General features: G+C 34.3%; 1 protein-coding gene across 4 annotated transcripts in view; it reads left to right on the top strand.

Annotated features, from left to right (window-relative positions):
* The window catches only part of Zranb3 (zinc finger, RAN-binding domain containing 3), a 224,819-nt gene that overhangs the window by 111,525 nt on the left and 99,151 nt on the right, over nt 1–14,143 (top strand). For all 4 annotated transcript variants that reach the window (XM_013517481.1, XM_005390762.2, XM_013517482.1 and 1 more), the window contains 2 exons: nt 2,415–2,646; nt 9,843–9,928. In XM_013517481.1, coding sequence (XP_013372935.1) covers nt 2,415–2,646; nt 9,843–9,928 — 318 coding nt within the window. The remainder of the gene's footprint in view (nt 1–2,414; nt 2,647–9,842; nt 9,929–14,143) is intronic.

Below are 14,143 nucleotides of genomic sequence, written 5' to 3'. Positions count from 1 at the left end.
CTGATGTGATTACATTGAATATCTAGTTCAATGATATAAATCATCATATTTCCAAAGATTCACAGCTGTTTCTCAGACTTAAAAGCAATGCATTTACCTGAATAAAACATCTGTTAATTCTTAGAATATTTTAGTGGTAATACTATTGTATTGTACTATATTTATTAAAACCGTTAATATAAAGAATATTTGTAGAAATAACTTTGACCTACATGAATTCGGAATGAGGAAACAGGTGAAATATCTTAAGTAGAGGGCTTTTTCTCCTTCAAACTTGGAACTAATTCACTAGCATATATCTCAATAGGCCCATGAAAATTTGAACACTATATGTATGGTTAATATAAAATGTAGGCAGTCATTATAAGTAATTTTTCTCCTCTAATGAAAGTGCTTAAAATTAAAAAACAAGAATTTAGAGAATATTGAATTTACTAAAGCTTCCATAACTGTTTTCTGTCATCTATATTCTACTTAAATATCTACATTTAAATTTTATTAAAATTTGTCTCCTGTATCATTTTGTATAGTATTTAGGTCATGAGGGTTTTTTGTTTGTTTGTTTTTGTTTTTGCACTGTTGGATATTCAACCCAGGGCTTTTTCATTAAGCTGTATCCCCCATCCCTTTTTCATTTTGAGACTGTCTTGCTAAGTTGTTAAATTACTTAGACTGGGCTTGAACTTGTTATCCTCCTTCCTCAGCCTCCCAAGAGTGCTGGGATTGCAGGCATGCACCCCCACACCCAGTTTAGGTCATCTAGTTTCTATTATTATCTTAGAAATATTCTCTTTGCAATTAAATAGTGGCTAATACTTTTATTTGAGTGAGTTGTTGGGTTTGTTAGGTAGGATTAGACCCCCAGAGTGTTTTCTGTAAGATCAAGACATTGGACAGAAAAACTACTCAGTGTCTTCTCCACCTTTAAAGAGGCAGCTTTGGGTGTAAACCAACATGATGAACAGGTGTGTACCATAAATATCCATACTTCCCTCTGGTATATGATTCCAGTAATGCTTGGATTGTTCATTAGTGAAGACATGGCAGCATAGAGCCTGCTGCATTGGTCTTCTAAGCCTTTGTCTTCCGTGTACTGCTCACAGTTTACCTACATTAGTAATATTAACCCCATGCTTTTCTTTTGGGGAATTCTGGTGTTTTAGTATATTGAGAAAATCATTTCTTGTATATTTAATCCAAGGCATGAAATGCAATTGCCATTTTAAAAAATTAATGCATATTTCAAGATAGTAACATAAAGACAGAGATATAGTTATAGAGATAAAGATGGAAAGACCAGGGATCATTTTATTTAAATAGTTTTCTATGTAAGATGGTAGCCTTCTCTTATCCATACTTCATCACCCCAGGGCCAGCGGCCTTTTGTATTTATCACAGTGACTGGGGGACTCTACTGACCTTTAGTGGAGAGGACCAAATGTATTTTTTCTGATTGCTGAGACAAAATACCTGACATCCAAAGTTAAAAGGAGACTTAGTTAGCTCACAGTTTATAGAGGTTTCAGTCCATAATCTGTTGGCTCCAAGGCAGGGTGACACATGGCAGAGGGGCCACAGTTCGTGGCGGTAGAAGACAGCAAAAATGGACCGACAGAGACAGAGACACAGAGACAGAGGATAGAGATAGAGACAGAGACAGAGGGAGCAAACCTTTTTCTGTCCCTTATATTGTAGGCAGGCTACCCGCCCTAGGGCGGGTATATCACTCACACCCTTAATCCCAGCATTAGACCATGAATCAATCACAAACTCTAGATTCAGCCACCTGCAAAAAGCCTCCCCTCCATGGCCACATGAGGCTTTAGGGGGATGTCTAGACACAAACCATAACACTAGAAAAATGAACTGTCCTGTAGTGCAGTGGATAGCCCTAATATACTAAGGATTGTCCTGATCAAAGTACCAGTGACTGTCACATTGAGAAAGTGTTACCCTGGTTATGTGAAGGATTTCATTGAAGAGTCAACTAATATTTGAATATCTAGCTTATATATGATCCTGGGTATACAGAAGCAGATATTGTTGAGAATTAATGTTCTTGTCCTAGAAAGTGTGGCTGATAGGATATAAAAATCTTCCAAAGGGGTGTTTAGCTCAGCAGCACAGCGCCTGCCTGGCAAGCACAAGGTTTTGAGTTTGATTCCAGTACCTGGAAAAAAAATCTTCCAAGGACAATTTGAACAAAATTTGGTTAAGATTGCCAAAAGTTTTAATTTTGGATTCTGGTAAATTATATTTGAAGACTGTAAAATCTTAAAATTGAGTTTGAGCAGTAGTACAATCTACTCCTATAATGTCCATTTTCTTCTGTTTTATTCCTCAAAAAAATTGTGTTATTTATGATAAATTAATTACTGAGACATTTTTAAAGAATGGGTATTTTTTTTTTGTAGGAGAATATCGACCAGCAAAGTGACAGTTCTGGGCTATGGTCTTTTAACCACTGGTGCAGAAATTTTGATAGATGCTGTGAACAACCAGAACTTCCAAGTAGTTGTAGTGGATGAATCACACTACATGAAGTCTAGAACTGCAACCCGCAGCAAGATTTTATTGCCAATAGTACAGAAAGCCAGACGAGCTGTTCTTCTTACAGGAACTCCAGCTTTGGGAAGACCTGAAGAGGTATTAAAATCTTTGTACTGAGGGGACATTTTTTTTTTATTTTAAAGAGAGTAGTAAAAGAAAGAAAAAGAAAGAACAGTAGCAGCATACCAACATGGCAAACGTAAACAGAACAAAGCAAGAACATTAAAAGTGATACAGGGTTTCAAAACAAAATGATAGGAATTAACAGTGGTTATTAAATTACATATTGTTATCTTTAATTGCATTGCTCAGATTACCAGATGTAAGAATGGAAGATTGTTCAAACCATTAAAGAGAATAAAAACATAACTGTTATGTAAAACATTAGAGATAATGTAGAGTTTCACTAGACAAGATGTTAGGAATTCACCAATGGTTGTTCCATTGCATATGGTTGTCTTTAAAACTAAGGGGACTTTAAAAGGAAGAAAAAAAAAAAAAGGAAATTCAACCACTCATGTTTGGCAGTTTTTAATTTCAAATTAGATGCCATGAGTAGTGGCAAATACCTATAATCCCAGGTAGTTGGGAGGCTTAGACAGGAGGATGGTAAGGTCAAAATCATCATAGGCAAGAGATTGTATATCAAAATAAAATAAAAAGGGGATGAGGATGTATGTCAGTAGTAGAGTGTTTGCCTAGTGGTTCATGCTTCAGTACTAAGGAAAAAAAGTCAAGAACAATATATTCAGAATTTATACACATCTATTATGCTTAAGAATATCCCATTTTATAACTATTTTTAAGCTATTTGCATACAAACCTTAGCCAGGCTTATAGGTGTATATAGAAATAGTTTTAAAAAACAACAACAAAACAAAACAAAACCAAAAAACAAGCAAACAAATAAAAAAATAGAAATAGTTTTTACCTTTATTATAACAGTTCCATATTTAGTACAGATTTGTGATATTCTTTTCATGTATTCTTTTTGTGTGTATATTTTTGAGACAGGGTCTCACTATGCAGTTCAGGCTGGCCTTGGGCTCACTTTGTAGCCCACGCTGGTCTCAAACTCAGAATGATCCTCCTGCCTCAGCCTCCTGAGTGCTGAGATTACAGGCATGCGCCACCATGCCCGACCTTCACATGTATTCTTGAGGTTCTTCTATGATCTTAATCTTCATTTATCATTTATTAACATTTTATAAACTGTCTAGGATTGAGATTGACTGTATGTCTTTTATACTGCATTGCAGTACATACCTCTGTTCCTCTTTCACTTCAGGATCTACATTTGGGTATGTAGAGAGAAACTGTAGCTTATGTATACTCCAGATAAGGTATCTACTTACAATGGCAGAATAAAGTATTTGTTTAATAGCCATGTAGCTTTTGCCACTCTGAAGGTAATGGATGGTAGTGTGGAATGGTTGCTGGGTTGGGAAGAAGAAATGACGAAGGAAACTTGTCTGAGTCTGTAAGGGTCAGTATTCTCTAAGGAAACCCTGTCTGCCAGTGAACACTGAGCCGTAGAAAACACATGGGGTGTCTTATAGGGTTGTTTGGAGGATTAACGGAAATACTGCTTTTTTTAATGTTTAAAGTAGCTTTATTTATACTTAGCAAGACTTAGAAGCAAACAAAATATCCTTCAGTAGGTGAATGACAAATAAATGGATAAATTTACTGTGGTACAGCCAAGCAGTGGGACATTATTTAGTAGAAAATGAGCTGTCGAGCTAGACAGAAAGAACTATAGTAGATGATATTTTCTACATTTTTATTTTATTAGTACATGTTTGTAATATATGAAGTCTACATTCACGTTAGGGAGTAGGTAGAAATACATAACACATCATGATTCTTTCTTATTCCCTTTCCCCTCCCCACCCATCTCTCTCCCTCTGATTCTAGCTCCCCTTTCCTCATTTTCATTATTTTTTTTCACTTTCTGTTTATGACATGCAATGTTTACATTTGTTGTATTCGGTACATATACATTACATCTTAAGTCTTTTTACTTCCCCTTTCCCTGGCCTCCTCACCCTCAGTCTGTACCCTTTACCACTTGCAGAAGATCTCAGTGTCATATAGTAAGCATTTAACATAGAGCATTCATTATTACTAAATCATACCTGAGTGACAGCTATTATCATTGCATCTCTGCCAGTATTACCTCGCTCCGTTTTCAGATTCCTTCAGGAGAAATCTTGCGAGATACTTATAATGATATATAGCTAGTAGCAAAACGCCTAATTTCACCTTTTACACTTTTTACTCTTGGATACCCGTCAGTAGTGCTGGCTTCGGCAGCCCACATACTGAAATTGACACCTGCCAGTAGTGGGAGAATAGACCCCCAAGTAATTTGCTTATGGTCCCAATTTATATTTAGTAAAAGTGATAATATATGGATTATAACTTTAAAAAAATAATTAAATGTGTTATTTGAGAGTATATAAACACCTATTTAAAGTGACAATAAAACAAATGCACGTGCATTTATTTCCTGCATGAGAAGTAGAACGCTGGCAATACGACGGTGCTGTTGTGCCCCACTGCAGTCACATGTCACTACTTCACCCGTCACTCGGGATAGCTGTATCTAAGCAAGGGCAAATCACAGTTCGTGTGAACTTAGGAATGCACAATTTGTATCTGGGACTCTTTAAGGAAAAGAATATAAAATTACAAATTCTAAGTTAGGGAATTTTAAACTTAGGAAGTATAAGTTCTCTAATTTTATATGTATGTATATATTTAATTTTTTTTGAGACATGGTCTTACTATGTAGTTCAGGATGTGCTTGAACTCACTGTAGACGGGCTGGCTGTGAACTTGCTGTGATCCTCTTGCTTCAGCCTCCCAAGTGCTGGGATTTCAGCCATGTGCCGCCACTCCCAATTTATTTTTAAAGATTGTTTTCGATATTCTGGGTCCCTTGAATTTCCCTGTGAATTTTTTTTATCAGCATGTCAATCTTTGTAGGTAATCCAGCTTCAAATTTTTATAGGTACTGTGTTGAATGTATAAATTGGAGAGTATTGCCATCTTAACAGTATTTGGTCTTCAAATCCATGAAGGTGTGATGTTTTCCCCTTCATTTTTAGGTGTTCTTTAGTTTTCTTCCAGCAGCATTTTGTAGTTTTCCCTGTATTTTGTGCTTCCGCTAAATTTATTCAGTGATTTGTTTATTTTTTGATGGTGCTGTAAATGGAATTGTTTTCTCCATTTCACTGTTGAGTCTTCATTGCTAAGTTGAAATACAGTTGATTGTGTGATTTTCATATATGTTATGAATTTGCTAATTTATTAGTTCAATACTGCTTTTAGCGAGTTCTTAGGGTTTCCTGTAGAAGATCATGTCACATGCAGATAGCCATAGCTTTATTTCTTCCTCTTCAGTCTTGATGACTGATACCTATTGCGCTGGCTGAAGTTCCAGGACAGTGTTGAATGGGAGTGGCAAGAGTCAGCATCCTTGGTTTAGTCCTGAACTCAGAGATTATTTAGCCTTTGACTTTGAAGTAGAATGTTACTTTGTTATTCCTTCATTTTCTTCATCAGGTTAAACACGTTCTTACTATTTCTTGTTTATTGAGTGTTTAATTATGAAAAGATGTTGAATTTTGACCAATGTATTTACTACATCTATTGAGATTATCGTAGTTTTTGTTCTTTATTAACAGGATACATTGCATTAGTATGTTCCCAGATGTTGAAACAAGCTTACATTCCTGAAATAACTCTATTTCTGGATTTGGTTTGCTAATATTATGTGGATGATTATTTTGTTTCCATGTATAAAAGATAATTATTTTTAGTTTCTTAGTTTTTTCTTTTTTTCTTTTAAAAAGAAAAGAACAAAATAACAACAACTAAGACAAAAAACAAAGCAACACAAAAATAAATAGACCCATGTCTATCACCATGCACTGAAATAAAATCAAAATGAATTGAAGATCTACATATTAAAACAGAAACAGTAAATCTCCTGGAGGAGAAAGTAGGTAGAAATCTTAAAGACATAGGAATAGGCAGAGAGTTGCTTATGATTTTCTTTGTTTTTTTCTTGTGATATTTTTTCTGCCTTTGGTATCAAGGTAATATTGGCCCTACAGGATGAGTTGGGATATGTTTTCTCCTCTTGTTTGTGTAAGTATGTAATTTTTTTTTTTTTCTTTTTGAGACAGGATCTCACTATGCAGTTCAGACTAGCCTTCAACTCACTATGTAGCCAGGCTAGCCTCAAACTCACAGCAATCCTCCTGCCTCAGCCTCCCAAGTGCTGGGATGACAGGCATATGCCACCATGCCCAGATCAAAGTGTGTAAAATACTAACATTAGTATTTTTCAAATATTTTATATAATTTAGTGATAAAGCCATGTGGACTTGAGCTTTTCTTTGTGGCTAGTTTTTATATTACTAATTCAGTCTCTTTCCTTATTGTGTCTTTTCAGATTTTTTTTCTTCAGTCAATTTTAGTATATGCTATCTTTCTAGGAATTTGACCGTTTCATCTAAGATATCTACTTTATTGACAAACAGTTGTTCATAGTATGCTGCTATTATACTTTGTGTTTCCGTGAGATTGGTAGCAATATCCCCATATGATTTTATTAATTTGAGTCTTTTGTTTCTTTTGGTTGGCCTTGCTAAAGTTCTGTTAATGTTTCCTTTTCCTTTCCAAACTGACCTTTACACAAACCAACTTTTGTTTTGGTAGATTCATTTCTACTGTTTTGATTGTACTTTTCTCTGTGTTTTCCAGGTGGAAAGTTAGACTTTTGGTTTAAGATTTTTGTTCTTTTTTAACTTAGGCATATGCAGCTGTAAATTTTTTTTAATCCCTACTTTTGCTGCAACTTGTACTGTGCTATTTTGTGTCCTTAACATCATTTATCTCAAGGTATTTGCTAATTTCTAATGCCCTTGTGACTTTTCCTTTGTTACGTTGGTTATTTAGGGGGATGTTATCAGATAAGAAAGATGTAAAGCACCAAAGTTGTTTTGGGCAACAGCTTTTTTAAAAGCTAAATATAACCACAGCAATATATGTGCACCCATTTTTATAGCAGCAGAATTTGTAATAGCTAGATCTTGGAAACAACCCAAATGCCCATCAACTGAGGAATGGATAAAAAAGATGTAGTATTTTATACAGTGGAGTATTACTTAGCTATAAAGAAGGATGGACCAGAGACTTTTATAGGTAAATGGATATAACTCATAAGTGAAATAAATCAGACTCACGTGTAAACATCATATTGTTTCCCTAGTGTGAGAAGCTGAAAGATCTAAAATGTACAGTAGATATTGTGGAATGGAAAGAAACTGCTCAAAAAGAAAGAGAAACTGGGATGGGAGAAAGGAGAAAAGAAGGAAGGAAAAAGCAAATATACATAGATGATAAATATTGTATATGTGATAGTTAAGATAGTTATACTACTAGTGTCTCTTAATTCATTGAAAAGAAAGTTTGGTGCTAATATTGTTTGGATAATTAAATGCCTATATGTTATACTCTAAGTAACTAACGTAAAGATAAGATACAACTTTAAGATAAGAATGCAATGTATTAATCATTGTTACCTTCTACTGTTTTGAAATTTTATTTTTCTCTTTAAGATAAAAATTTAAAAATAAATAAATAAATAAAATAAAAGCTAAACATAAAGTTACTATCTGGTCCAACAGTTCCATTCCCACATACTGTATATCCAAGAGAACTGGAGACATGTTTACAAAAGGTTACATTCAAATGTTTATAGTATCATTATTTCTGATATCCAAAATATGGAAATGAAGGTCAGTTGATAGACCTCAATTGACAAGGGGCTGGGGATTTAGCTGAGCGGCACAGCACCTGCCTGGCAAGCTCAAGGTCCTGAGTTCGATTCCTGGTACCGAGAAAAAAAAAAAAAAAAAAAAGACATCAATTGATCAATGAACAAATGAAGTGTGGTGTATCCTTACTATAGAATGTTATTTGGGCATGCTACAATATGGATGAACCTTGAAAACACTCTGCTAAATAAAAGAAACCAACACATAAGGCAGATTGAATGATTTTGTCCATATAAAATACCAAGAATAGACAAATTCATGAAAACTGAATGTATATTAGTGGTCGGTAAAACTAGAAAGGAGGGGAACAAGACCATGACTACTGAGGGGTATGGGGTCTCTCTTTGGGATTAAAAATATTCCAAAAGTAGATTGTGGTGGTGGATATACTTTATGAATACATTAAAAGCTACCAAAGAGCATGAACTTTCTGGTATGTGAATTATATCAATAAAGTTGTTACTTTTAAAAAACCTAGGGGCTGGGGATTTAGCTCAGCGGCAAAAGCGCCTGCTTGGCAAGCTCAAGGTCGTGAGTTCGGTTCCCGGTACTGGAGAAAAACCAAAAAAAAATAAAATAAAATAAAAAAAATAAAAAGCCTAAGGCCAGGTGTGGTGATGCACACCTATAATCCTAGCACTTGGGAAACTGAGGCAGGAGTATCACTGTGAGTTGAAAAGCAGCCTGAACTACATAGTAAAACCCTATCTCAAAAAAACCAAAAAAAAAAAAAAAATTCCTATTAAAATAACAGAGAGACACTACTATGTTTAGTCTACAGGATTGTAAAAATGACAGAAAAGCTTTATAGATACTATTTATGGATATACAGATTGGAATAGTGGTTTTACTGGCCAATATGGTAACATTAGACCTCTTCCACATTTGTAAAAATAGATCCTGTAAAACCTAGTAAAAATGCAAGTAGGTGGATAGATAGATAATTGATATCTCACAGATTTATATGAAGTTATTAAATTTTAACTGCATAAATGTAGAAACAGCATAGATGGCCAGTATCAGGCATCTGTTTAAATATTTTACAGTACATATAAATAACAGTGAGTGCCTATGTAAGCCTTTAAACAGTACTTTATTCTGATAATATTTTGATTATAGAATTTTTTAAACTAAAGAAAAATATATATGTACTTTAAATGTATCTATGACATTTTGGGAACCATTTTAATTGTATAACATTTTGTATAATATGCTGTTCTTCATATAAGTAAGGAATATATACATATGCTTCTGTATTATAGAAAAAAATATATATTTATATTTTAAAAAGGTAACTGTTGTTCCTGAGGGATGGGTGGGAGTGTCGAGGATGGGGAGGCCTTGAGGAAGGTGTAGATTTTCTTTAATACTTTTTACTGTTTATCCTCCTCACGATTTACTTGGAAATACTACATTTTGAGAACACTTGTATCATTACAGCTATTCATGCAGATTGAAGCTCTCTTTCCACAAAAATTTGGAACGTGGACTGACTATTCAAGAAGATACTGTAATGCACATATGAGGTATGACAAGCTGTTTTCATGAGCTTTTATTTTCATGTATATTCTGTGAACATTGAGCATTATTAGCCATTCTTTGTTCCAGTGTTTTTTCACACTTGTGGCAGCTGTGGGATAATTTCTTCAAATAAAAGCTTGTGTGTATGACCTGCATGTCAAATAAGTAAAAGAAACATATAATGGCAGTTTTTCTTTCTTATTTTAATGTTCCACCTTTTTTGTCTTTGGAATTCTTTATTTTTATTCAGTTGATCTACATGCATATTATACAGAAATAAAAATATGTGCTCCTTTGACCCTTTTCTCCCAACCAAACATTTCTCTTGTAGGGTAACTAATGTTGGCAGTTTCTTGCACTGTATATCCTTCTGGAGTTATCTGTGCTGGTATATGCACATAAATTATTTTATTTCTGTAAACAGAGAATAATGTACATATTTATTCTGCAGTTTGCTTTCTTTACCACATATACTGGAGATCCATATCAGTTCCTAAGAGAGCACTGACATTCATATTAAATGCAGTATGTACCCATTGTTAAGAATTTATTCATGTAGTATACCTTTAATATACATTTTTTATAGTATATAACTAATGCAATAATGATTATCCCCGTGCATATATATATATTTTTTTTTATTTTTTATTTTTTATTTATTTATTTTTTTTTTGTAGTATATTATAGTGGTTTAAAACCATGAAAATTGGAGCCAGGTGTGTTGGCAAATGCCTGTTATCCCAGCACTTGGGAGGCTGAGCTAGGAGGATCACTGCGAGTTCAAGGCCAACCTGGGCTGCATAATGAGTTCAAGGCCAGCCTGAACTACACAGCAAGACCTTGTCTCAAAAAACCAAAACAAACAAACCAAAAAAGGCCATGGAAATGTAGCTATATCATCTCCGTTTTATTTTCCCCTCTGCTGCTTACCAGATGTTTTATGTGAAGAATGTAACTTTATCTCCCCATTCTCAGTTTCTTCAGCTCTGAAAGCAGGCAGTGATTATTCCTGCCTCATAGAGTTCTCACCAGACTTATATTAGCTTGTATCTATAAAGGGCTTGAATAGTGACTTACATATTGAGTAATCAGTAACTGTTAGCTGTTTTAATACTTCCTGCCATAATCATGGTCATAAATTTATAAAAGTGACATTGTTGGTTCAAAGGGCATGTACACTTTAGACTTTTCCTCAGTCCTGCACTTCAGAAGTTATATTTGCACCAACTGTGAGTCAGGTTGTCTCTTTTCCCATGATTGAAAACTATAAATTATTTTATTCTTGCTAATCTGATCTGAATGCATTTTCTCAATATATGTTTGTACGTTTTTCTTTTAATTGTCTATATCCTTTATCTTTTTGTCTACTAAATGCATTGGCTTTTTTATTATTGATATGTTGGAAATCTTTATAAATTCTAGAAACCTTGTATGTGATATGGGTCTCTCTCTCTCTCTTTTTTTTTTTACCCTAATATATATCTTTTTGGGTTTTGTTTTAAAGTGTATTTTATGGCCAAGCATGGTGGTGCACGCTTGTAATCCCAGCACTTGGGAGGCTGAGACTGGAGGATCATTGTGAGTTCAAGGCCAGCCTCGGAGTGAGTCCAGGCCAGCCTGAATTACGTAGTGAGACCTTGTCTCAGAAAACATACTTAAATTAAAATAAAATATATTTTATGACTGCCTATTGAGTTTCAGTGGATCTAATGTATTTTAATCATATGTATGCCTACCACTATCCTCCCTTACCTCCTTCTTCCCCTTCCCTCTTATTTCATTCCTCTTTTCTACTAGCAGTCTCCCTTCTACTTTCATGTCATCATTTTTCAAGTCTACATATTAGAGAAAACTTAAGATACTTGTCTTTCTAAATTTGGCTTATTTTGCTAACATGATAGTCTCTGGTTTCATTCATTTTCCTGCAAATTGCAATGTTTTGTTCCCCTTAAGGTGCAATAATAGTTGTGTTTGTACATCACATTTTCTTCATCCATTCGTCTGTTGATGGGTACCCAGGCTGGTTCCCTATCTTGGCTCTTATAAATCGTAGTGCAATAAGCATGCATATGCAAGTATCCTGTAGTATGCAGTCTTTAAGTCCTCCAGGTATATGTGGAGAAGTGGTATAGCTGGCTCACATAGTGATTCTGTTTTTAGGTTTTGAATGAACTCCATACTCACCTCCTTAGTGGCTTTTCAAATTTACATGCCTATCCCTAGCAGAGTAGAAGAGTTCCTTTTTTTCTATATCCTAGCCTGCATTTACCCTGGGTTTTGTTTTTTTTTTTTTTTATTCTTGATGATACCCATTCTGACTGGAGTGAGATGGAATATTAATGTAGTTTTGATTTATATTTCACTGATACCTAAAGATGTCGAACCTTTTTCATTTACTTATTGGCCATTGCACTTCTCTGGAGAAGTGTCTGGTTCATTTGCCATTTATTGATGGGGCTATTTGACTTTTTGTTGTTGAGTTTTATGAGTTTTTTATTCTGGATACTAATCCTCTGTTAGAGATGTAGATGGCAAAGATTTTCCTTTACTCTGTAGGGTGTTTCTTCACTCCGTTCATTGTTTCCATTATTTATGTGCAGCAACTTCCCATTTGTTGATTCTTACTATTTTCTTATGCTGCTGGAGTCCTACTCAGGAAACCTTTGCACGTGCCTATAGCTTCAAGTGTTTTTTCCATATTTTCTTGTAGCAGTTTCAAAGTTTTAGGTCTTATATCTAGGTCTTTGATCTGTTTTGAATTGCTTTTTGTACAGGGCGAAGAGGGATCTATTTTCAGTTTTCTACAAGTGGATATAGTTTTCCAAGCACCATCTGTTAAAGAGGCTGTCTTTTCTCCAGTGTATGTTTGTCCTTTGTCAAGAATCAGATAGCTGTAGTGTGTGAATTTATTTCTGTGTTCTCTATTCTACTTCATTACCTGTCCATTTTTGTGCCAGGATCATGGTTTTTTTGTTGCTGTGGCTTTGTAGTGTCATTTGCAATTAAGGATTGTGATACCTCCAGTATTATTCTTTTTGCTTAGGATTTCTTTTGCTCTTCTGGGTTTTGTGTTTCCATATGAATTTTAGGGTTGTTGTTTCATGTCACTGAAGGATATCACTGGAATTTTGATGGGCATTGCGTTGACTTTGTAGATTGCTTTTGGTAATATGACTATTTTAATGATATTAATTCTGCTAATATATGAGCATAGGTCTTTTTATCCTCTAGTGTCTTTGATTTCTTTGATTTCTCTGGAAGTCTTTTGCCTTCTTAGTTAGGTTGATTCCTAAGTATTTTAAGTTTTTGAAGCTACTGTGCGTGGAATTGTTTTCCTGATTTTTTTCTTAGCTAGTTCAGTATTGGTATATAGAAAAGTTATTGATTGTTTTAAATGTTGATTTTGTATCCCATATAGTTTTGGTTCTTTTCTTTTGTCTTTTCTGTAATTCCTTCAAGTGACTGCATGTGATCATAGGTGTTTGGATGCTTTTTAATGGGTTCCAAATACAAACAGAATCCTTTTAAATTTTTATAGGAAGTGAGTCTAACATTGGTATCAAAATCAGATAAAGTAGTTTTTAAAAAGGGACTCTTTCTACTTAGAACTGTCCAGAAATCTTTCAAATTAGTAGATTAGTAAAATTTAGAAACTCATTAACAGTCCTAATATACTATGTACAAATGGACAGTATGCCAGGAATGCAGGGATAGTTTACTTATTTCTTTCTGAGACAGGGTTTTGCTGTGTTGTTTAAGGTTGGTCATGAACTCCTGGGCTCTAGTGATCATCCCGCTTCAGCCTCTCTTTTCACCAGAATTTTAAAAGCTCATGTCTTACACCTGTCCGTGTGTACTATTGTATATAATTGCCATGTCTATTTTATAGATGCATGCTATATACCTATGTGTACTATATATACAAAAACATATAAACATATGCATACAGATATGCATAATTAAAATTTAATTGTTAATAAATTATTGATAACAACCAAGTCAGTGGAGTACTGGTTATATTTATTATGATATGTCATGTAATGAGACAGTATGCTATCTTTGAGAAGAATGAGGCAACTCTACCTGTATTGATAAAGAATTTCTAAGGTTCATTATTGAAAGAAAAGGAAACTGCAGAAAAATATATTTTCTTTTGCATGTTTTAAAAAAGTTTTTACACACACACACACACATTTTCTCTGAATATCCCAGAATTGTCA

The sequence above is a fragment of the Chinchilla lanigera genome, unplaced genomic scaffold (genome assembly GCF_000276665.1).
Source record: "Chinchilla lanigera isolate Chin_1 unplaced genomic scaffold, ChiLan1.0 scaffold00039, whole genome shotgun sequence".
NCBI classification, from domain to species: domain Eukaryota; kingdom Metazoa; phylum Chordata; class Mammalia; order Rodentia; family Chinchillidae; genus Chinchilla; species Chinchilla lanigera.
The sequence above is the reverse complement of the archived record's forward strand: the minus strand, read 5'-3'. Positions and strand labels throughout refer to the sequence as shown.